Below are 22,851 nucleotides of genomic sequence, written 5' to 3'. Positions count from 1 at the left end.
ATGCAAAAAATGCTGTGTACTAAAAACATTTTTTGCGTGCAGAAAAACTTTGAACCCCCATCTCTTCAATAGCTGCCCACCGTCGCTTGCATTTGTCATTTTTCCGCTTCCAAAAGGCTTTGCTTCGCGCTATCCCTTCTGCGCCAAACTCAAGTTTGAGCCCTGAGGCTTTTTCTCCCCCCCCAAAAAAAAGGTCGGAGAAGGGCAGAAACATTTTACAACTTCTGTCCTATTCTGTCTTTCTCGCGGACCCAGAATATCAGGCTACAGCGTCGAGTTCACGCGCAATCCTACTTCCGCTTGGCTCGCTGCCCAGGCCCCGCTCTCCTTGTCATACGAAAGCGGCGCGCGTTCCCCGGCTCCGCCCCACGCAGGTCGTTAGAATGACGCCGCCGCTCGCGGCTTCCGAGCACTGGCGTGTGCCCTGGAGGGGGTGGTGGTTGTCGTGAGCGCTTGAGCCGCCGCGTTCCAGAGCTAGGACTGATAACTCTGCCGCGTTCTAGACTGGGATCGCTCCTCCGCCACTGCCGTCATGCTCCGGATAGTCCTGCAGCGCTGGGTGAGATTCCCTCTCGTCCGTGCCCGTCCTCGGTGCCCTTCAGTGCACCCGCTTGTCCGACAGCACCGAGAGTGTGCCTGTGCTCACCCCGCCCCCGGTTAGCAGGCAGGGAGTGTGGGGTGGTGTGCAGGGCACACAGTGACAAAGCCGAGGACCGCGGGGATCGGTCCAGCTCTAACCTGCCCGACCTCAGGTTTTACTCTTCCCCTGTAGTTAGGGCTCGTCGATGCTTACCCCAGGCCCCATGAGTTCTTGTTACTGTTTTTTACTTCGCCACTTTCCCTGGGAGGATGTACCTCGCATCCACCGCTCTTTCTTTGAGCAAATATTTACTTTAGGTCTGAGCCTGCCCCCGTTCCTCTCCTTTGTGTTGGTGTGAAAATGTAATGAGCCGTGTTCTGTAGAGATCCACCGGTAAAGATGGTGGCTGGTATTTGTATGGGTGTCGAATTATTTGTAGGCACATCGACTGCAAAGCAACTCTGAAAGCTTCTGCCGGGCTTAGGTTATACATCAGTCAAGTATTGAATAACGAAATAAAGTGGCGTAGCCCTGTTTGTTCACTTGACTGTGGAAATAAAGGTCAGCAAATGAGCAAGCCTACCTACAACTTCTTTGTTGACCTTTTATTTCTGTCAATGGCAAAATATACATTCATCTGCCCTGCTTCACTTATAATGCATTGTCTGGCCGATACAGTAAAGTGCGTGCAGCCAAGTGCACTGTTTAATATGTAATTGCATGTGCGTTTTTGACATGTGTCCACTATCCCATATACCAGTGGTTCGCAACCTTTTTTCTGACTGGACACACCTGACAGATGGTTCTCACATGTGTGACACACTGAACACATGATTGTCACGGGGCTAAATGTAAATATATATACTCTGTATTTACCGGATCCACCCTCAACCCCCAACAATGGCTACAGAACAAGGACATTCCCCATCCAATTTACCATTCAAAAGAGATATTTCTGGTGTCATTTCAGTAACAGCAACATAAACACTCTCTCCTACCAGGTGCAATAGCCCTCCTTATGAAAAAACAGTAATTTACCACCAATGCATGTTCTATTGAGAAAATACAACAAATAATATTGATACAAATGCCTACATGCTAGTAAAATACTTCACCTCCGTCACACACATAGAATCGACCTTCACCAAGTTCAGAAAGACCACAAATTACAAATATGGAAACCCAAAAAAGCCACTCTGCATTCTGTGCAAAACAGAAATATAGCACCTAACAGACTTCCAGGATCTGCAATAATGTGCACAAAGTTACACCTGCATTATGGAACTCAAACAGTAATAACCCTTCCCATGAAAAGGCAGCACTGCAAAAATTGCACCAGGCCCTAAACACCAATACACCTCCTATTAGGAAAACAGAACAAGCCAAGCTGCTATTGATCCCTACCAAGAAACTACAAGTTTGCAGAACACTCTTAGCTGGGTCAAACGTGCAGAGCACAGGCAGACCCTCACCAAAACAGAATAAAGTGACCATAAAGCTAATGCTTTTGTTGTTGCACTGCATACAGAGTTTGGCTTCTTGCTGCTTCCAGTTCAGTTTTTGTCTCCACATTTCTATTTATACATTCCTTGAGAAATATAAAATAATTCTAAAACTAGAATATAATAATTGTTTCAAAACAACTGATAATGGAATAACATCCAATCATTAAAAAATTTCAAAAATTAAAAATTCTCCAAACACCAATAAAATATTTCAAACAGCAGACACATCACTTAATCCCCAATAATTAAAATGGCAGTCAATCAAGAAAGATAAACTTAAAAAGCCACCTTTACTTACCCTCTCCAGCAACTCTCCTACTCCTTTCCCTTGTAGGCCAATAGCACATACCAGAAGCAGCAAGGGCTGCTGAAGCTCTGTCCTCACGTTCTTCCTTAGGACCCATGATGAGGCTATTTCTCTCTCACACACACACACACCAGTCATCTCCCTGACCAATCTTTCTTTGACCCACACCAGTCACCTCGCTGACCAATCTCTTTCTCTCACGCTCACATACCAGTCATCTCCCTGACTAATCTCTCTTTCTCTCTCTCTCTCTCTCTTTCACTCACACACACACACGTCACCTCCCTGAACAATCTCATTCTCTCACACACCAGTGACTTTCCTGACTAGTATCTTGCTCTCCCACGTTTTCTCTTACACACACACACATTCTCTCATACGCTTACACACATGCTGGCTCACTCTCTCTGTCTCACTCACCCCCACCCACAGCACACATGGCAGCTATAGCACAAGGTAGCCGGTATGCTGCTATTAAAAGCAGAGTCCTGACAGCAGGAATGACCTCCCCGCCCCGCAGTGGTAAGAAGGCGGCACTCAGCTGATTGCTTGTGCTGCTATCACGGCCAGAGCAGTCAGCCTAGAATGTAATTCTATGCTTTTTCTTCTCCCCACCCCAGCCTTTTATTTTTTTGCAATTTGATTATTATTATTTTTGTTTTCTTGCTGGTGTTGCACTGGCGAGAGAAGGGGAGGTCAGAGCCAAGCCGGGGGGGGGGCAGCGTACTCCTGCAGCCCCTGGCAAAGTGACCAGCCAGCAACGAGCTCCAGGTCCGGGCAGCTGATGGACGGCTTTCCCCAACAGCTGGGCGGCAGGAAATCCCAGCGGCCACATTCTCAGCTGAATGCTCTGTTCCGCGATGATCACAGCACAGGCAAACTGAGTGTAGCGGGGCCAGGGAGAGCCTTGTGGTGCAATTTCTGCAGCAGCATGCATGCATGCATGCATGGCATTTTCTTCTTCCCGCGTGCCCGGTAAACATCACTTCCTCTTCCGGGCCACAGGGGCGGGAAGAAGAAAAGGTCTTGTTCCTGTGGCTGGCTTCCACAAACACTGCTGCCGTTACCCCTTGGGGCTTGAATGTGCTGATAGCCTGAGCAGGAACAGCAGCAGTGCTTGTCTCGCTGAGGTGAAAGGGGGAGGAAGAGCAGTGAGTGCGCGACACACCTGCTGGTGCTTCGCAACACACCGGTTGAGAACCGCTGCCTTATACTGTAAGGGGTTTAGCACGCCAAAATTGTGTCCAACCCCTCCCCCCCCCCCCCGAAACTAATAGCACTGATCATGTGTGAATGCATGTTGACGAGGCTATTAGTTATGCACCCAGGATACTGAAAAAAAAAATGTGTGGCTTGACCTCAGAAATTAACACCTGCCTGAGCAGCCTGAAAAAGTGTACAGAAAAGTGATATTAAGTCAGAGGAACCAAAATATGTTTAAAAAAAATGTGCTGGCAGGTCAAGTTAGGAAAATGGATGCTCAATTTTATCGGGCCCGGAAAACCGATGCTTGTAAAATTGAGCGTTCGTTTCGTGAACCCACTGACAGCCACACCTCCTGGTTTTCTGTTAATAAGGGGGACCCCCCTCATTTAAATACAGGATCGTGCGCCCAGGAGAGGTGGCTGGTGCGTGTTGGGAGAGCAGGTGCTCAACATGGAGCACCCGTTCTCCTGTGCTTATTATATTGGCCTGTGTGTTAGTTTAGTCGGTTTTTCCTGAGAATACAGTTAGATATGGCATGCTGTATGGGGCCAATGCAAAACTGCGCTCAACTGAGTGCACTGTTTAACATGCGGTTGGATGTGCGACCACAGCCCCTTATGCTATAAGGGGATTAGCATGTACAAAACACCGTGAAACTAATAGTGCTCATCACATGCAAATGTATGCTAATGAGGCTATTAGTTATTCTCCCCAAATAAAAAAAAAAAATGTGCGCACGACCTGCACATTTTTATGCTCAGAAATTGACGCCTGTACATCATTTGACTTAATATCCTAGCGATATTAAGTTGGAGGAACCAAAAAGTTAAAACAAAAAAAAAAGTGCTGGCAGTCAGGTTAGGGAAATGGACGTTCAATTAATGAGCATCCATTTTCCTAATCCGTAGCTGTGCACTGGTTAGGAAAATGGATGCTTGTTAAATTGAGCGTCCATTTTCCTAACCTGCTGACAGCCATGTCTCCTGGGTGCCTGGTACACATTTGTCCCTAGCGCCTCCTTGGCAGAGCGACCCCCTCATTTACATATTGCGTCGCACACCCAGGAAAGGTGTTGAAGAGATCCTCCCTCTTGTGAAAGGAGATCCATGTGACCCAGGGGAATGGGTGGAGCTATCGACAGCCAGACGAGGTAGGTGTACCACGCTGACGTGGTCAGGCTGGGGCTATCCGGATTAAGTCGGCAACATCTTCAATGCACGTCTGGACAGTTTGGGACAGCAGGGGAATGGGAGGTCAGGTGTAGAAAAGCCCCTTCGACCATGGGATAATGAGGGATCCTACATTGATCTCAGTGGGCTTGGAAACATGGAGCAGAACTCACGTACCTTCCTTTTGTGGACTGTCGCGAACAGGTCCATGATCGGGGTACCCCACTGGGTGAATATGTCGTCCGCTGTTCTCTGGTTCAAGGACCACTCATGCAGTGAAAACTCCTGCTCAGGTGGTCTGCGTGCACATTCGTCACCCCCAGGAGAAAAGTGGCTTGCAACCTGATCGAGTGCTGGGTGGCCCACTCCAGAGTGGCCACCGCTTCCTTACAGAGTCTCCATGAACCTGACCCTCCTTCCTTGTTGATGTAGATCATGGCAACCTGATTGTCCGTGTGAACCATGACATTTTTTCTTCGGACCTAATCCACGAAGGTACTCGGGGCATTTCGGATTGCTCGAAGCTCCAAGAGATTTATCTGTTGAGCTCTCTCTGATGGCGACATAGGCCTTGTGTCTGCAAATGGCCTATGTGGGCTCCCCAGCCCGTGCGCGAAACATCCGTGGTCAGGATTATTTTGTGGAGTAGCGGCCGGAATAGCTAACCCCTTTGTGAGTGACTGCAGACGCAGCCACCAAGTGATGTCCCTGTTGATGGACCGGGTAAGGTAGACTGTGTCTGACAATACTGGGTCCACTGAGCCTTTAGTCCCCAATGTAGGCAACGCATGTGTAGCCTGGTGTGTGGAACCACGTAGATCGCCACCGCCATGTGGCCCAGGAAGGTGAGGATTTGATGGGCAGAAGCGCTCCAGGTGGACAGCAGCTGCTTGACTAGTTTGTCTAAGGCATCCGTTCGGTCGATGGGCAGGAACGCTCTTTTGGACAGTGTGTCAAGCCTTGCTCCTATGAACTGCAGGATTTGTGTTGGCCGGATACTGACCCAGTCAGTCCTTGAAGGCAGTTTATTGATTCTTTGAGATGTTGCTCCAAGGTCGAAGTGTCCAAGGTTACAAACAACCAATTGTCCAGGTAAGGGAAGAATTGAATCCCCTTTCAATGGAGGTGGGCCATCACCACTGCCAGACATTTGGTGAAGACCCTGGGGCAGAAAACAGGCCAAAGGGGAGCACCTTATATTGGTAATATCATCCATTGGACTGGAAGCACAGATAGTGCCACGAGGAGCAGTGCATGGGAATAGGCGTCCTTGAGATCCAGGGACCACATCTAGTCCTTGGGCTGAAGAAAGGGTAGCGTACTCTTCAAGGACGACATCTTGAACTTTTCCTTGAGGAGGAATCTGTTTAGCTCCTGGAGATCCAATATGGGGCGAAGGCTTCCCAACTTCATGGGTATGAGAAAATACAGGGAATAGAATCCCCTTCCCCGTTGACGTGGTGGAATTACCTGGATGGCTCACTGGGCGAGAAGCATAGACAGTTCCTCTCGGAGGATCTGCAGTGTTGAGAGGCACTTGCGGGGGACTGTTATTCAGGGAAGCGTGGGGGAAAGTTTGAAGCTCAGTTGGTAGCCTTCGTGGATAATGTCCAGCACCCATCAACCGTATGTGATGGTGGACCAGGCATTGAAAACTGTGCTATCCTGCCCCCCACTGGGGTTGATGGCTGCCCTGAATCTTTAAAAACTCTGTGGGAGTTTTGGTGCAGGGGTGGATGGCTGGTGCTTTTGCCGTTGGCCTCTGAATCTGCTCCTTTGAGGTTGCGGGCGGGAGGGGGCTGGTGCAGCAGTTGGAAAGCTGGCCCCCGCTGGCACTCTTGACGATGTTTCAAAGGTTTCGTATATGGTACGGAGGAGGTGGCGTAACCCTTCCTCCATGTCCAGTACTGGTTGTGGGAGTCCTGCGGGTGATGGGTTGTTCCAGAAGAAGGGTTTTATAGACTGGAGGCACTCATAGAGATACTGGGTGATGTAAAATTGGTGTTTTAGTTTGGCACCCAGCATGGTGAATTGGAAGGACATCCAGGTAGAGGTTGTGTGTTTTAGTGCAGCCTCATCTTTTTAGCTCGCTTTATGGTGGATTCCACGATGAGGAAGGCATGCGGAAGTTGAGGAGAGATATATTATGGGGATTGCCTCATCCGGAGCTTCAGGTCCATCTTCCTAGAAGTTGGTAGCGTAGAGAATGGTGACTGCCAGGCCTTTTCTAATACCGTGTCCAGGACACTGTGGGAAGGGAGTGCTGTCGGTTCGGATGGCATTTCAAATATCTTTAGTATGCCCATGACCTCTGCTCTTGGATCCAAGACCACCTTGGTCTCTACATTGAGTCTGGCTCCCACCTTTTCAATGTATTTTGAATAGAGGTCCTCCGGTGGGGAGGAAGGTTCAGGCGGCTCCTCAGATGGGTCAGATGGCATCCCCGTAGATGATCCCAGGGGTGAGGGGAGTGAGTCCTGGGAAACCGAGCTTGGTTGGGGAGAGAATTGAGAAGGGGAACAAGATCTCTTCTGTGGCTTTCCTTCAGAAGGTTGTGCTTCATCTTCAGAAGGGGCTTCCCCAGATGGCGGATTAGCTGGGTGTCTGGTCGCTGGATCCAAGGATACAAAAAGCCCGGATAAAACAGTTGAGATCTGGGAAATGGCCTGCTCCGCCAGAGCTTTCCTGTTGGGGGCTGGAGAGGTCCGTGGTTCCGGCTATTTCCCTCTCCACTTGGAGTGTATGCCCCAAGAGAGACCCGGGATGGCAGCAAGCAGAATGTTGGAGTCTGGACCCCAGGGCCTGTGTGCCAGTGGGGGTATGACCTGTGGAAGGCAGGGTCGTTACACCAGCGGTTTGTGTAGCTGAGGGGATGATCTCTTCAGTTTGGGCATGGAGGAGATTCTGAGTACACCTGCACTGACGAAGAAGCAGCCGCTTCAGAGTCAGGGTATTCAGACAAAAAGCAATGTCTGGCGCACCTTCCCCAAGCGAGTCATGACGGTGCTTGTTTGTGGCTGGCTTTGTCTTGGTCCTGTGACAAGACGCGGCCTGTTCTCGAGGGCGATCCCAGCCCGTCTGTGCATTGTAGGGCTTTGCAGTGAGCCATGCGTTGGGGCTCAATGTGGTGCGTCGATTGCCTGATGTATGCGTGGGGCGATTCGGCGTCCATGGACTCTTGCGTCAGCTTTGCGTCGGACAGACAGTGCTCTTGCTCACATCCCTGCGATGCAGGACCTGGGCTCTTGGGCCATGGAGGTTGCCCTGATGGGGCCATGGGAATTTTTGTTTCTTTTGGTGCCCTTACCTTAGAGCCCAATGGAGGAGGGCCCTCTTCCTTTTCTTGGGTTGCTCTGTGCTAGGCACAGGCGAGGAGTGGGATTCCAATGGCAGGGCTTAAGAGCCCCCATTGTCCTCCCTGAGCCTTTCTATCTTCTCTGCCTGTTGTCGCAGGGCCCGGGGATACATGCGACCTGAGTTGCGGCAGACGTAGTAGTAGTTGTGGCCGTCGGTGATAGATATCGCCTTACCGCACTGGCAGTATTTGAAGTCAGGTGGTCTCTGCCCCATGATAGCACTGAAAAGTGCTTTTTTTTCCTTTTTTTCTTCTTTGAAAAAGACTGAGGGGGAAAAGCTCTGCATGCAATCAGTGGCACGCGGAAAGAACAGACTGAGAGCGTTAGTCGTGCGGGAAGATGCGTGCAACCACACAGAACAAATCTCTGTAACAGCTAAATGAAGCTCTGCCTCTGCTGTCAGAGGATGTCCCCAGACACATGGCTAATTCGGCCCTGCTATTGACGGGAAAATGCATGAAACATTTTTGTTTCATGTATTAAAATACATGAATCATTCCTTAACACAGATCGTTCCTTAACAATAGGACATACAAGGTCAGAATAAGCAACAAGGAATCACACCCGGCCAAGTCCACTCTTGGAGTCCCACAAGGATCCTCCCTCTCCCCAACCCTGTTTAACATTTATCTTCTCCCACTATGTCATCTGCTCTCAAGTCTAAAGATCACACACTTCATATACGCTGACGACGTCCAGATCCTGTTGCCTATCACTGAATCTATCTCCAATGCCATCAATTTCTGGAACAATTGTCTACAGACCATAAATTCCCTCCTCACTAGCCTTAACTTAGTTCTCAATACTGCAAAAACGGAACTTATGTTGATCACCCTGGATGACAACTGTCAGGCTGCCAACAATCTAATCACACCGCTAATGATCTCCCCCACTCACGTAAGAGACCTTGGTGTTACTATCGACAATAGGCTGAATCTCAAAACGTTTGTCACAAACACTATGAAAGAATGTTTTCACAAGCTACACATATTGAAAAAGCTAAAACCTCTCCTCCACTTTCAGGACTTTAGAACAGTCCTCCAAACTATTCTATTTTCAAAAATTGACTATTGCAACTCTCTGCTAATTGGCCTCCCAGCTATCACCACCAAACCATTACAAATGCTGCAGAACTCGGCTGCCAGGATCCTAACCAACTCTAGTAGAGGAGAACACATCACACCTATTCTAAAGAACCTACACTGGCTCCCTATTAAATTTAGAATCATATTCAAAGTACTAACCATAACCCACAAGACCATTCATTCCCAAACTTCGCTAAATCTAAGTGACCCACTTCGTCCCCACGCATCATTGAGACCAATCAGAACCAGCTACTTAGGCACCTTATATGCACCTCCAGCCAAGTCATCGCTCAAGAAACGTGCATTCTCTACCGCCAGCCCCTCTCACTGGAATGCCCTCCCCACAGACCTTTGGCTAGAAACTTGTAGTCGGACGTTCAAAAAGAAGCTCAAAACTTGGCTTTTCACAAAAGCCTTCACTTAAATGTCTCTCCCTCATGGTCAGATTCACGCATTTCATAACCCAATATGCGAGATGTCTGACGCCGTAACGATTTAACCTTATAAGTTAATCTCATTATTTCCCCGCTAGCTGTATGTTATAATGCATTCAAGCTTTTCAAGTCTGCTGTTAATCCAAGTTTGTTGATTGTTTATTTATATTTTGTATATTTATACTTATATTTATAATAATTTTATTTTAAGTCGTTCGCTGCTTTATCTATAAGTTCATACGAAGTTAGCCCTGTTATTTGTACCCTCTTGTTTGATGTAATTTCCAACTTTGGTTCTATGTAAAGTACAGGAACATCTGTATATAAAAGCCTTAAATAAATAAAATTCAGGAAAAGAGCAGGTGCTGCCTTCCATTGCAGGGGCATATAAATAATCTGGATGTGTGTATATGATAAATCAAGACTACAGTAGGGGGCAAGTTAGATTGCTCAAAATATCAAGTTGTGTTCCTTGGCACTTGGTGCTTTTATCTTTATTTATTTATTATTTTTTATATACCGACATTAGAAACTAAGATCAGCTTGTCTGATTGGCTTATTTGAGGATTATCAGGCTGATGCAATAAAGTGCAAGCAAAAATGTGCATCCAAACTGGACGCACGTTTTTTGAACGCGCGCACAATCTCCTCTCCTGGGTGCCCGATGCAATAGGCAAATGAGCCACTGTGCCAAAAAGAATGCGCTAGGGATAAGTTGTGCGTTGGACGTCTAGGAGATGTGGTGTGTCCTGGTTAGGAAAATGGACGGTCAATTAATGGACGTCTGCTTTCCTAACATGATAGCTGGCAAGATTAAAAAAAAAAATTTTTTTTTCATGCTGATTCCTGTGGTTATTCCTACTTAGTATTTTGGGCCTTTGGGCTTTTTTGTGGCTTTATGGGGTGTTTTCCAGACTGCTTGGAGTGTGTAAAGTGGCTGGTATTAAGTTTTCTGTGTTTAAAACGTGCATATCAGACCCAGTGATTTTTTTTTTGCATGGGGGGGGGGGAATAGCTAATAGCCTCATCTATATACATTTACATTTATTAGCTACGCACTAATTTGGACGCGCGTTTTGGATGCGCTAATCCCGCTTATTGCATCGGGTGCTAGTGCTTGGACCTATGTTTTGGATGTGTTAGGCTAGTTAACCTGTGTGCTAGGCTTAGTACACGATATTGCTTTGGCTGAAGGTGCACTAAGAGACCCTCTTGTAACATTTTTTTTTTTTCCATTGCTGATCTGCTTTGTGGTTTTATTGTCCAAATGCAGCTTCTTTTATCTGTACTCTAGATTTATTAATTGCTTGAAATACTAAGCAGTTTACAATTAAAAAATATATATAAATTAAAACCAGAACATGAAATGACAAGTATCATAAAAATGGCATCAATAACCTGCTAAGAAAACTTCATAAAATATAATCCAGTCAAATGCCAGCCTGAACAAAAAAGTTTTCAATAGTTTTGAATGCCGCAGAGCATTCCATTAAGCGCATAGTTTCAGGAAAGGTGTTCATAATTCAGGAGAGGCAATCAAAAAAGTGGAGTCTACTTAGTGGAAGAAAAGTCTAATAAACGTCTAATAAATTTCTCTTATTTCACACTTTTTTGAATGTAATTCCCCTTAATTATGTTCACATCACTATTTTTAACTATTTCATCCAGTCTCTAATTTAGGATTTGTGTTAGTAATAAATAAGATGAATTTGTTTGCATATGGCTCTTTGAATTTGACACTGGTTCTCTGAGTGAATTTTTCAGTGTTTATAGGTAATGAATTATGATTGATATTTATTGCTTAACTTCTGTGGAGACGAGAGAGCAGAGGCCCTAGAAAACTTGTGTCCAGACATTATGGTATTAGTATTACTCTTTGTTTTTTTTTTTTTTTGTTTTTAGCAACTAAAAATGGTAACAAAAATAAATTTTCTTAACATTCAGACAGGATAATCCACACCAATGGGTTTATGCACCTCTGTAAGAAGATAGAGCAAAACTGATAAGAACATAAGAAATTGCCATGCTGGGTCAGACCAAGGGTCCATCAAGCCCAGCATCCTGTTTCCAACAGAGGCCAAACCAGATCACAAGAACCTGGTAATTACCCAAACACTAAGAAGATCCCATGGTACTGATCCCATGACACTTTCCTTTTTATATCCCTTCCTAATAAGTCCTAACATTTTGTTTGCATTTTTGACTGCTGCAGCACACTGAGCAGACTATTTTAAAGTATTTTCTACTATAATGCCTAGATCTTTTTCCTGGGGGGTAGCTCCTAATATGGAACCTAATATCGTGTAACTACAGCAAGGGTTATTTTTCCCTAAATGCAATACCTTGCACTTGTCCACATTAAATTTCATTTGCTATTTGGATGCCCAAATTTCCAGTCTTGCAAGGTCCTCCTGTAATGTATCACAATCTGCTTGTGATTTAACTACTCAGAATAATTTTGTATCATCCGTAAATTTGATAACCTCACTCATTGTATTCCTTTCCAGATCATTTATATATATATTTATTTATTTATTTTATTTAAAATTTTTATATACCGGCATTCATGTTACAAACACATCATGCCGGTTTACATATAACAGGGGTGTACAATGAACAATTGAAAATCACTGGTCTAAGTACAGGTCCCTGAGGCACTCCACTGTTTACCCTTTTCCACTGGGAAAATTGACCATTTAATCCTAATCTCTGTTTCCTGTCTTTTAACCAGTTTGTAATCCACGAAAGGACATCGCCTTCTAACCCATGACTCTTTAGATTTCTAAGAAGCCTTTCATGAGGGACTTTGTCAAACGCCTTCTGAAAATCCAAATACACTACATATACCAGTTCACCTTTATCCACGTTTATTAAACCCTTCAAAAAAAATGAATCAGATTTGTTAGGCAAGACTTCCCTTGGGTAAATCCATGTTGACTGTGTTCTATTAAACCATGTCTTTCTTTATGCTCTACGATTTTGATCTTGAGAATAGTTTCCACTATTTTTCCCGGCACTAAAGTCGGGCTCACTGGCTATAGTTACCCAGGTCGCCCCGGAGCCCTTTTTAAATATTGGAGTTACATTGGCCACCCTCCAGTCTTCAGGTACAATGGATGATTTTAATGATGGGTTACAAATTTTAACGAATAGATCAGAAATTTCATTTTTTAGTTCCTTTAGTACCCTAGGATACATACCATCCAGTCCAGGTGATTTGCTTCTCTTTAGTTTGTCAATCTGGCCTACTACATCTTCCAGGTTCACAGTGATTAGGTTCAGTTCGTCTGACTCATCACCCCTGAAAACCATCTCCGGAACTGGTATCTCCCCAACATCCTCCTTAGTAAACACGGAAGCAAAGAATTCATTTAGTCTTTCTGCAATGACCTTATCTTCCCTAAGAGCCCCTTTAAACCCTTGGTCATCTAATTGTCCAACCAACTCCCTCACAGGTTACTTGCTTCAGATATATTTTAAAAAGTTTTTATTATGAGTTTCTGCCTCTTTGGCCAACTTCATTTCAAATTCTCTCTTCGCCTGTCTTATCAATGTTTTACACTTAACTTGACAGTGCTTATGTTTTATCCTATTTTCCTCAGATGGATCCTTCTTCCAATTTTTGAAAAATGTTTTTTTTGGCTAAAATAGCCTCTTTCTCCTCACCTTTTAACCATGACGGTAATAGTTTCATTTTGCCTTCCTTCCACCTTTCTTAATGTGTGGAATACTTATGGACTGCGCCTCTAGGATTGTATTTTTAAACAATGTCCATGTCTGTTGAACACTTACCTTTGCAGCTGCACCTTTCAATTTTTTCTAACTATTTTCCTCATTTTATCAAAGATTCCCTTTTGAAAGTTTAGTGTTAGAGCTGCAGACTTACTTATTGTCCCCCTTCCAGTTATTAGTTTAAATTTGATCATGTTATGATCACTGTTGCCAAGTGGCCCCACCATCGTTACTTCTCTCACCAAATCCTGCGATCCACTAAGAATTAAATCTAAAATAGCTCCCTCTCTTGTTGGTTCCTGAACCAATTGCTCCATGAAGCAATCATTTATTACATCTAGGAACTTTGTCTCTAGCAAGACCTGATGTTACATTTACCCAGTCAATATTGGGGAAATTGAAATCTCCCTTCCCTCATTTCTCTTTGCATTTCATCATCTGTCTGACTATTTTGTCCAGGTGGATGGTAGTATACTCCTTTCACTATACTCTTACCCAACGCACATGAGATTTCTGCCCATAAAGATTCTACTGAACATTTAGTCTCTTGTATGATCTTTATCCTTTTGGACTGTATACCCTCCCGGACATAAAGTGCCACACTCCCACCAAGTTGATGTCACGGTATATGTATCCATGCACTGGCATCAGCCTGCCAGTATTCTCAGTCTCCAGTAGGTGGTAGATGTGCATCTCCCTAATAGGGATTACTTAAAAAAAAACCCATGGAAAGTGAAAGAAGAAAAGGAAATTAATTAATCCTGCTCTTCTGTGGTGATACCTTATAGTTCTACCCTCAGTTGAGTTTCCTGAGTTGATACCTACAGATCCCTCCCTCAGACGAGTGCCTCGGTCCGATAGCTGGATTTCTGGCGTGCCTATAATTTTTTGGACACTTATTGGACAGGACTTTGTTTTTGGCTGCTTTGCGCTCGCTTAGGGGGGCATGCAGCTGGGCGCACAATGGTCATACACTTTGGGAGTTGCCGCTAGCGGGTGTTTACTTTTGTGCTGATTGCCATATTCAGGCATATCAGCTTGGTGCCGGCCCTCGCCCCTCCCACCCACTAACTTGTATCCGCACTACTTGGAGTCTTAAGGAGAGTTTTTGCTGAGCCTGCCCTTCCCAGCATGATGTGGGAATGGGTCTGGAAGGGAACCTGTCAAAAGGTGTCTCCAGGTTTTGGGGATCCCCTAACTATATTGTCAGCAGGGAAAGGCTTCTCATTTGGTGCAGGACTGGGTGCTCCCTGGGTTTTGGTATGGGCCACAGCGGTGTTCGCGTGCTTTTCTATGCGCAGGTCTGTCGCGAAACAGCTTAGTGGGTTGAGCAGCCGTTTGGCCTCGCCCTGCTTGCAGGTTTTTGCTCAGTCAGACGTGGTAGACCTAAGAGTTCAGAATTGCAGTATGTGAATACCTGCACACCTCTGGTGATGCAGGTAAACATCTTGAGTGTGTCTACTCCTGCTGCGAGTCAGCCTTATTCTCCTCTCTTGTTAATTACTATTTTATTTATTGCTTCAGTTATACCCTTGTTCTATGTAAACCGATCCGATATGGTTATTACTATGAAGGTCGGTATAAAAAAGTGTTTAAATAAAAATAAATAAACCTGATAGGGACCCAAGTGGCCTGAATGGTGAAAGCGGCTCTTGCTTCCTGGAGGATGGGAAATTCCTCCAGGGTGGGAACTTTATAGGACAATGTTATTTCTTCATAGAGATGGGTTGCTGGCTCGAATTACCCATTCACTGAAGATGCTGGGGATGCCGGGTGCTGAAGCTAAACAAGAATCCCATTTAGATTCCTTATGTGAAGCATTATGGATGATATTCAAGAATGTTCTTGAATGGGGTGCCTCAGATGCTGTTTTACAGGGGGACGAGCCTTGGTAGCGCTGTACTCCATGGATTCAGCAGAAAGAGAGCAGTTGCGCTTTCTGAAAGTAGTTACGCTGGAATGTGCCGTCACCAAACGGTTGTCTATCCCTGTGGAAGGGGGAGCGGCTTGAAGGGAGCGCAGGATAGGAGAATTGAGGCTGTCCTTAAGCAGGTGGCAATAAATTACAGATGGCCTCTTGCTGCTCCCTGGTGGATTGCTCTTCCTTGCTCTCAGGAAGTCTGAGTCTGGTTTGAATTCAGGGCAGTGCCCTATGGCCTCTCCACCTTGGCTGAGCCTGATCTAGTCTGATCTCGGTAAATAAGAGGGTTGAGTGTCAGCTGTGGCTGACGAATGGGTGCTGAGACAAACCAAATCCTACTCTTAGGAAATGGCCTTTTAAGGATCACTCTGATTTGTGAGTGAGAGAAAAAGAAAAGAAATGGCCAATAATTGGGATGAGTCCCAGGTTCCTCAGTTATCAGAGGATTAAAAGTAGGCACCACACTTATTCGGCACGGTATGTTGTGCTGGTGGGTTTCAAATGTTTTCGACCCTCAGAGGAGTGACTTTTCATAGGGCTCAACCTTTGGATAGGTTCAGTCTTTCATCCTAGGCAGAACAGATGGGGCATGGCCTCGAGTGGTGGTGCCCCCCCCCCCCCCGAACCCCCTCAATCAGTATGCCGACCCACTCTTAGGATCAGGAGGTAGGGGGTTGCCTCTCTCTCCCTTTTATTGGAGATGAATCAAGATCATGGGGAGAACAGTGGGGTCTGGAGATAAGAGGTAAATGTGTTCTGGAGTTTCTCAGTGTGCTTTGGGACGTTTTCGTGGTATCTCCCTGCAACTCTCCACAGAAGAGACAGGTAGTGGAGTGTAAGTTGTCAGGACTCCCTCAGTCTGCGGGCTGTGATAACAGGGCCCATGTCTCATGATAATTCAGGCCAATATTCCTTCATCCCCATCCTGGATCTCAAGGGAGTCAACCAGCTTTTGCAAGTGACTCATTCCTGCATGGAAACCTTATGCTCGCTGATAAGCAGTACAGTTTGAGGAGTTTATTAAGTCTCTGGGTTGTTGGAGGAGTATCTGCATATTCCCATGTGGCTGGAGCATCAATGGTTTTCTGCGCTTTGCTTTTTATGGGGTAACATTGTCACATTTTGAGTGCTACCCTTTGGATTGGACACAGTCTCCCAAACCTTCTCTAAGGTCATGGGGCTGGTAGCAGCAGTGTTGAGAGAGAATGGCATTCTGACCCACCTGTACTTTGACAATTGGCTAATTCTGATCATGAGCTATGAAAGAGAATTTTCAGGCCTCACGCAAAGTGACTTCTTGTAGGAACTAGGTTTGAACTTGGTCAAGAGCAATCTGCGGCCATCCCAGACACTGGAGTATCTAGGTGTTTGTTTTTGACACAAAGCAAGACAGGTGTTCCTGTTGGGGGTCTGCATTCAGAACTGATGGCGCAGGTTCGACTACTGACAGAAACAATACGCCCAGCAGTATAGTCTTATCTACAGGTGCGTGGGTTGATGGTAGCCAACCGAGAGGTGGTTCTGTGGGCAAGGGCACATTGTGTCCTCTTAGGTGCACACTGCTTATGCATTACAGTCTCTGAACTCTTTGATGCAGTTTCAGTTACTGGTGGAGATCTGCATCCAACTGCAGCGATAGTTGCAGGTGCATCATCTAATGAGGGATGTTCCCCTATAAACACTTGACTGGCTATTACGCACAATGTTTGGGAGGCTTACTGTCAGGAGCTGAAAGTGCAGGGGTGCTGGAGCATCAATCGGCTGGAAGCTCGTACTGTTTGGTTGTCATGCTTGTGATTCGTCGATCGATTGTAGGATTGAGCGGTTTGAATAATGTCAGTCAATGCGACGACAATGGTTTACATTGATCGACAGGGAGGAACTAAGAGCCAGCAAGTGTCACAGGAAATAGCCCAACTCAGAATGGGCTGAAGTACTTCAGGAGATCTCAGTCTTGCACATTGCAGGAAAAGACAATGTGGAGAGCCGATTTTCTCAGCAGACACTGTCTGGATCCAGGAGAAAGGGAATAGTGCAGTGAAGCATTCTAGCTCATAGTAGGCCGCTGAGATCTCCCATTTCTAGGCTTGCTGGCGACATCACAAGGTGTGAAAGTTCCTTGCTTCTTCAGTCCCAGGAAAGATCTGAAGTTTTCAGGCATTGGTGCCCTCATTCAGGAATGACCGGAAAGCAAGCTTCTATATTCCTTTTCCCCTGACTCATGTTGGGTAGAATGATTCATAGATTCAAGGCCACATGGGGTTGGTACTTCTGGTGGTGCCAGATTGGCCCAGGAGCCTGTGGTATGCAGTTCTGCAAAGGCTTCTGGTGGAATATCCTCTCTGATTACTGATTCACAGGGATCTAAAATGGCAGGGGCCTATTCTTCTTGAAAGCCTTTCTTAATTTTTGTCTTACAATGTGGCCCTTGAGAATTCTTAATTGTGGAAGTGTGGGTAGTTCACCTTGCTTCGAGTGTGAAAGTTAATCATTTCCTTTGTCTATATTCACGTTTTTGGCGAATGTTTTTTGGCTTCTCATGAGGAACGAGAGGCTCATCCTCGTTCGGTTAAGATCCCCACTTGCTTTGGATTTTTGCAGGATGGCTTGTGTAAGGACTTGGCCCTTAATTCCTTGAAGGTACAGGTGTCAGCTCTGACCTGTTTCCAGGGTCACGTGACTGGTGAACTCTTGTTGGCCCATCTGGTTGTGGCTCGGCCTTGAAAGGGATGAAGCATCTTCGTGCTCCTTGTGGTTGCTGGTGCTCATGTTTGGTCGTAATCTGGTTCTGGAATTCTGGTGGGTCCTACCTTTTGACCACTGCATAGCCTCTTCTGAGGTTACTTACTAGAGGATGATGTTTGCGTAGAGTTTCTGAACTGCAGGCTCTGTCTTGCTGGGAACTAACTCTGTGAGTGTCTCCAGGAGCGGTCCAGATGCAAACTGTTCCATCGTTTTGGCCAAAGGTGGTCTCTGATTTTTTTTTTAGACTCAATCTCTGCTGCTCTGAACAGGGAGAGAGAGGTGGAGAATTATTGCCTGTTATGGACCTTGGGTGTCAAGCAGCATATCTAGAGGTATGGTAGATTTCTAAACCTCTCAGGAAGGTGGAATGGCTGTTTATACTCCACAGTGGGAGTAAACCGGGTGAACCGGCGTCATGGACTGCAATAACCCGTCGGATTGAGAGAGTTTTCACGGCCGCATATGTGGATGTTGAGCAGCTGTTTCTTAGTTGGGTTAGCGCTCATTCCACTAGGGCTCAGGCAGTGTCATGGGCGTAGATGGTTGTCTCCTGTCGAGATTTGCCGAGCTGAGACATGCTTATTTTTGCTTACACAACTTCCAGGCATTATCGCCTGGAGGTGCAAGCCCGGGAGGACGCAGCCTCGCGTGTGCAGTGTTGATCGGACTGTGGGCAGTCTCCCGCCCTGTTTGGGAGTAGTTTTGTTACATCCTGCTGGTGTGGATTAACCTGTCCGAATCCTAAAACAGGAGAAATTAGTACTTACCTGATAATTTCCTTTTCTTTAATGAGGACAGGTTAATCTACCTTCTCGCCCTTGGCTGCCAAGTGATGGTGCTATGATCCTCCTAAGTGGCTGCGTTTCCAGGGATTACGGGTAAGTGTTAATCCAGTCCCTACATTAGTAACACTATAATCCTTGTCTGACATCAATGCTTTCATGTTGACTGAGTGTTTGAATGGCTATCTTAATTGTTATAATCCTGATTTCTTTAGCTGTTCACAGATGGTTTTTTGCAAAGAATACTGGCAGGCTGATGCCGGTGCAGGGGTATATATACTGTGATGTCAGCTTTGCTCTGTCTCCATCTGCTGGTAGAGGTGCATAACCCACTGGTGTGGATTAACTTGTCCTATTAAAAAAAAAAAAAAAAAAGGAAATTATCAGGTAAGTAGTAATTTCTCCATTTAATGATATGTCAAAACTAAGTTAGAAATAGTTATTATCCAGAAAAAAAAAGTACTTTTTATTCTTACTATTTATTCTTACTATGATATAGATATAAATGTATGTGTTGTACAGAAGAAACAAATTAAAAAGTTGAGAAGACAATGCTGCATGAAATTTTCTCTGCAGTAGAAATATTGTGAATTTTAGTTGTGGAATCTTACAATATATGACAAATTGTATGTTGTATTAATATTTTTTATGGAAAACAAGCCCAGTGAAGCATGTAAATATTGACTAAATCCATTGTGCATAAATAGAGTAACTGGCAAAATAACTTAGTGTGGTTCATTGAGAAATATGCTGGAATAGTGTACTAAATTTAGTTGTCTGATATTGATGAATAATTACAGTGGCTTGTAAAAGTATAACACCCTAAAAAGTCAGCAGATTTGTGTGGATTACAAATGACTTACACAGAGGGCCGGATTTTATAAATTTGCGCGAGGGCGTACTTTTGTTCGCTCACCAGGCGCAAACAAAAGTATGCTGGATTTTATAAGATACGCGCGTATCTTATAAAATCCGGGGTCGGCGAGCGCAAGGGGGTGCACATTTGTGCAACCTGCGCGCGCCGAGCCCGGCGTGCGTTGCCTGTTCGCCCCCCCCCCTATCTTTGTTGCCAGATTTACGCCTGCTTTCAGCAGGCGTAAATCTGCATGCACCAGCGGGCTGCTGGTGCGCCATCACCCGACCCGGGGGCTGGTCCAGAGGCCTCGACCACGCCCCTGGGCCGGCGCCATGCCCCCCCCGGGCCTGCCCCCGAAACGCTGCTTCACTTGCGGCACGCCCCCTGTCACGCCCCCAACACACCCCTCCATGCAAGCCCCGGGACTTACGCGCGTCCTGGGGCTTGCGCGCACCGCCGAGCCTATGCAAAACAGGCTCGGCGCGCGCAGGGGGGGTTTGGGTAGGTTTTCCGGGGGTACGCACGTATCGTACGTGCGTACCCCTTTGAAAATCTACCCCACATTGTTTCAGCAGCATTTTTTCAGTTTTTAATTTTATTTTACCAAAAATGAATGTTTTGTGCCTTTGAGAATTTACTTTTAAGAGTATGCTTGTTTGCAATAAACATACTGTCTGGAACAATCTGTGTAAGCATCATTTGTAACTACACATCTGCTGACTTATTAGGGGGTTGAATACTTTTGCAGGCCACTGTATTTAACTATATAGCTAAAAACTAAACATGGAATAGTTTTGATAAGTGGATGTTGCATCCCTTAATCAGAAGTAAACAGATTAAATGCATTTTTTTCATATCAGTTGATAACCTAATTTGTTTGTTTGCAGTTTAAAAGGTTTTTTATGCAGTGGTTAGATGTTCTGAATGTTTATTTTGCAGGTGAATCAGGCACGCTACTTGCATAAAACAGCTTTATGCAGTGGAGGTGAAGGAGCCTCGTTTGTGGTGAGTCATTTTACAGATGTAAAAAATTAAGGGTATTGTATTGTAAGTGAAAGTAAATACAAGTTGTCAATTATTTGTCCTACAACACAATGGAATCAAAATAGCTTGTATATGTGTAACAGCAGAACAGCACAAATTTCCATTAATGAAGAGAAAACCTAGTAATCTTAGTGGACCATCATATTAAGCACTACTGGTACTAGACCTTCAGTTGCTTTTCATATAATCAGTCTCAAAACAAGTCTCTTATTTTTGGGATTACTGAAATAATCACACATTGCCAATGCCAGAAGTCTAAGTAGTAAGATGGGAGAGTTAGAGGGTATAGCAGCAAATGATGAGATTAACATAATTGGCATCACAGAGACTTGGTGGAAGGAGGATAACCAATGGGACAGTGCTATATCAGGGTACAAATCATATCGCAATGATAGGGAGGATCAACTTGGTGGGGGTGTAGCACTTTATGTCCGGGATGGTATAGAGTCCAACAGGATAAAGATCATACAAGAGACTAAATGCTCAGTAGAATCTATATGGGTAGAAATCCCATGTGTGTTGGGTAAGAGTATAGTGATAGGAGTATACTACCGTCCACCTGGACAAAATGGTCAGACAGATAATGAAATGCTAAGAGAAATCAGGGAAGCAAACCAATTTGGCAGTGCAATAATAATGGGAGATTTCAATTACCCAAAATACAACAGAGCAAGTTACTGCACTTCAATAATATCCCAACAAAAAGTGCAGAATAGAAATTTAGTCCAAACCACGAAGATTCTTCAAAAGCTCTACAGAGCAGGAAAACCTTTATTCATTTTCAAGCGGCAACTCCACTGACTTATAATAGCACCAACTTAGAACGCGTCCCCCGACATGGTCCCGTGTTTCGCCTAGGGCTGCATCGGGAGGGAGCAATAGTTTTCACAATACACTGTAAATAAACATATGCTGGTTAGGACATAAAACTGCAGAATGCCGACATAAATCATCCAGTACAGATATTACATAGAATTCAACACATACCTGAATGCAAAACAATTTCAAAATTGGCAGGGAGCTTAGATGCAGACAGGCATTTAAACCTCCCGGAGTTGGTGCGAAACTCAGGTTGACAGATCACATGGTCATTCGGGGCCAATCAAAATTGCCCCTGTTCCTGAGGCGCAACTAGCAGTGCAGGCAGCAAGTAATCTAGGTGGCCCTACAGTTTTTAAGTGAATAAATGCCACTCTAGTTCCCGGTTAAGACCTTTGGGAGCGACTGTGTCAAGTTGAAAAATCCATCTCTGTTCAATCCGTCCTAACTGCTCATTGTAGTTGCCACCCCGGGGAGAGCAGGGGACTACCTCAATGATACAGAAGAACAAATCAGAGATGGTATGTGCCTGTTGGACCCAATATGTGACTAAGGGTTCATTCTCACGGGTATTGCGAATATTTGAGCAATGCTCAATCATACGAGTCTTTGCCATTCTGGAAGTCTTTCCCACATATACCAGGGGACAAGGGCAAGTGATCGTATATATCACTCCTTTTGAGGTACAGTCTGAGGATGCCCGAAGGGGAAAGATTTGTTGTGTAATAGGATGTGTAAAGGACGTGCAAGACCCCGGCCTGGTTTCGGGCCGGGGTGTTCCGGGGGCGTGGCCGCACCCTCCGGAACCGCCCCTGGGTCGGGTCTCGGCGCACCAGCAGCCTGCTGGCGCGCATGGATTTACGTTTCCCTCCGGGAGGCGTAAATCCATGGATAAAGGTAGGGGGGGGTTTAGATAGGGCCGGGGGGGTGGGTTAGGTAGAGGAAGGGAGGGGAAGGTGAGGGGAGGGCGAAAGAGAGTTCCCCACTGGACAGTTCCTACGGTTGCGGCGTCTGTGTTCATCTCGCATGGATTTTGTGCATCAAGCTCAGTTAATGACTAACAGGTTTTTGGAGAGAGGCTATCCTGCCCGGGTGGTGAAAAAAGCTTTTAAACGTGCCCTATATACCAATCGTGATTGGCTCTTCCTCCCCTCTTCGGAGGGGGATGAGAGCTTTTATAATTGCATTTTATCTTTTTCAACTGTCAGTAAATCCATTGCTTCGATGATACGCAGACACTGGCAAAATGTATCTTTATCTTCTCTGTTTCATGGCTCCCTACGGTTTACGTTTCGTAGGGGGAAGAACCT

General features: G+C 45.5%; 1 protein-coding gene across 2 annotated transcripts in view; it reads left to right on the top strand.

Annotated features, from left to right (window-relative positions):
- Positions 1-364: 364 nt before the first annotated feature.
- NDUFV2 (NADH:ubiquinone oxidoreductase core subunit V2) overlaps positions 365-22,851 on the top strand; it is a 168,283-nt gene continuing 145,796 nt past the window's right edge. The window contains exons 1-2 of one of the 2 annotated variants that reach the window (XM_029591007.1): positions 366-559; positions 20,618-20,683. In XM_029591007.1, the coding sequence (XP_029446867.1) occupies positions 533-559; positions 20,618-20,683 (93 nt within the window). In that variant the 5' untranslated portion in view covers positions 366-532. Of the gene's footprint in view, positions 560-20,617; positions 20,684-22,851 lie in introns of both variants that reach the window. The other variant, XM_029591008.1, reaches the window with a different exon arrangement.

Source organism: Rhinatrema bivittatum, chromosome 2, assembly GCF_901001135.1.
Source record: "Rhinatrema bivittatum chromosome 2, aRhiBiv1.1, whole genome shotgun sequence".
Taxonomy (NCBI): Eukaryota; Metazoa; Chordata; class Amphibia; order Gymnophiona; family Rhinatrematidae; genus Rhinatrema; species Rhinatrema bivittatum.
This window is presented reverse-complemented; position numbering and strand designations above follow the sequence as displayed.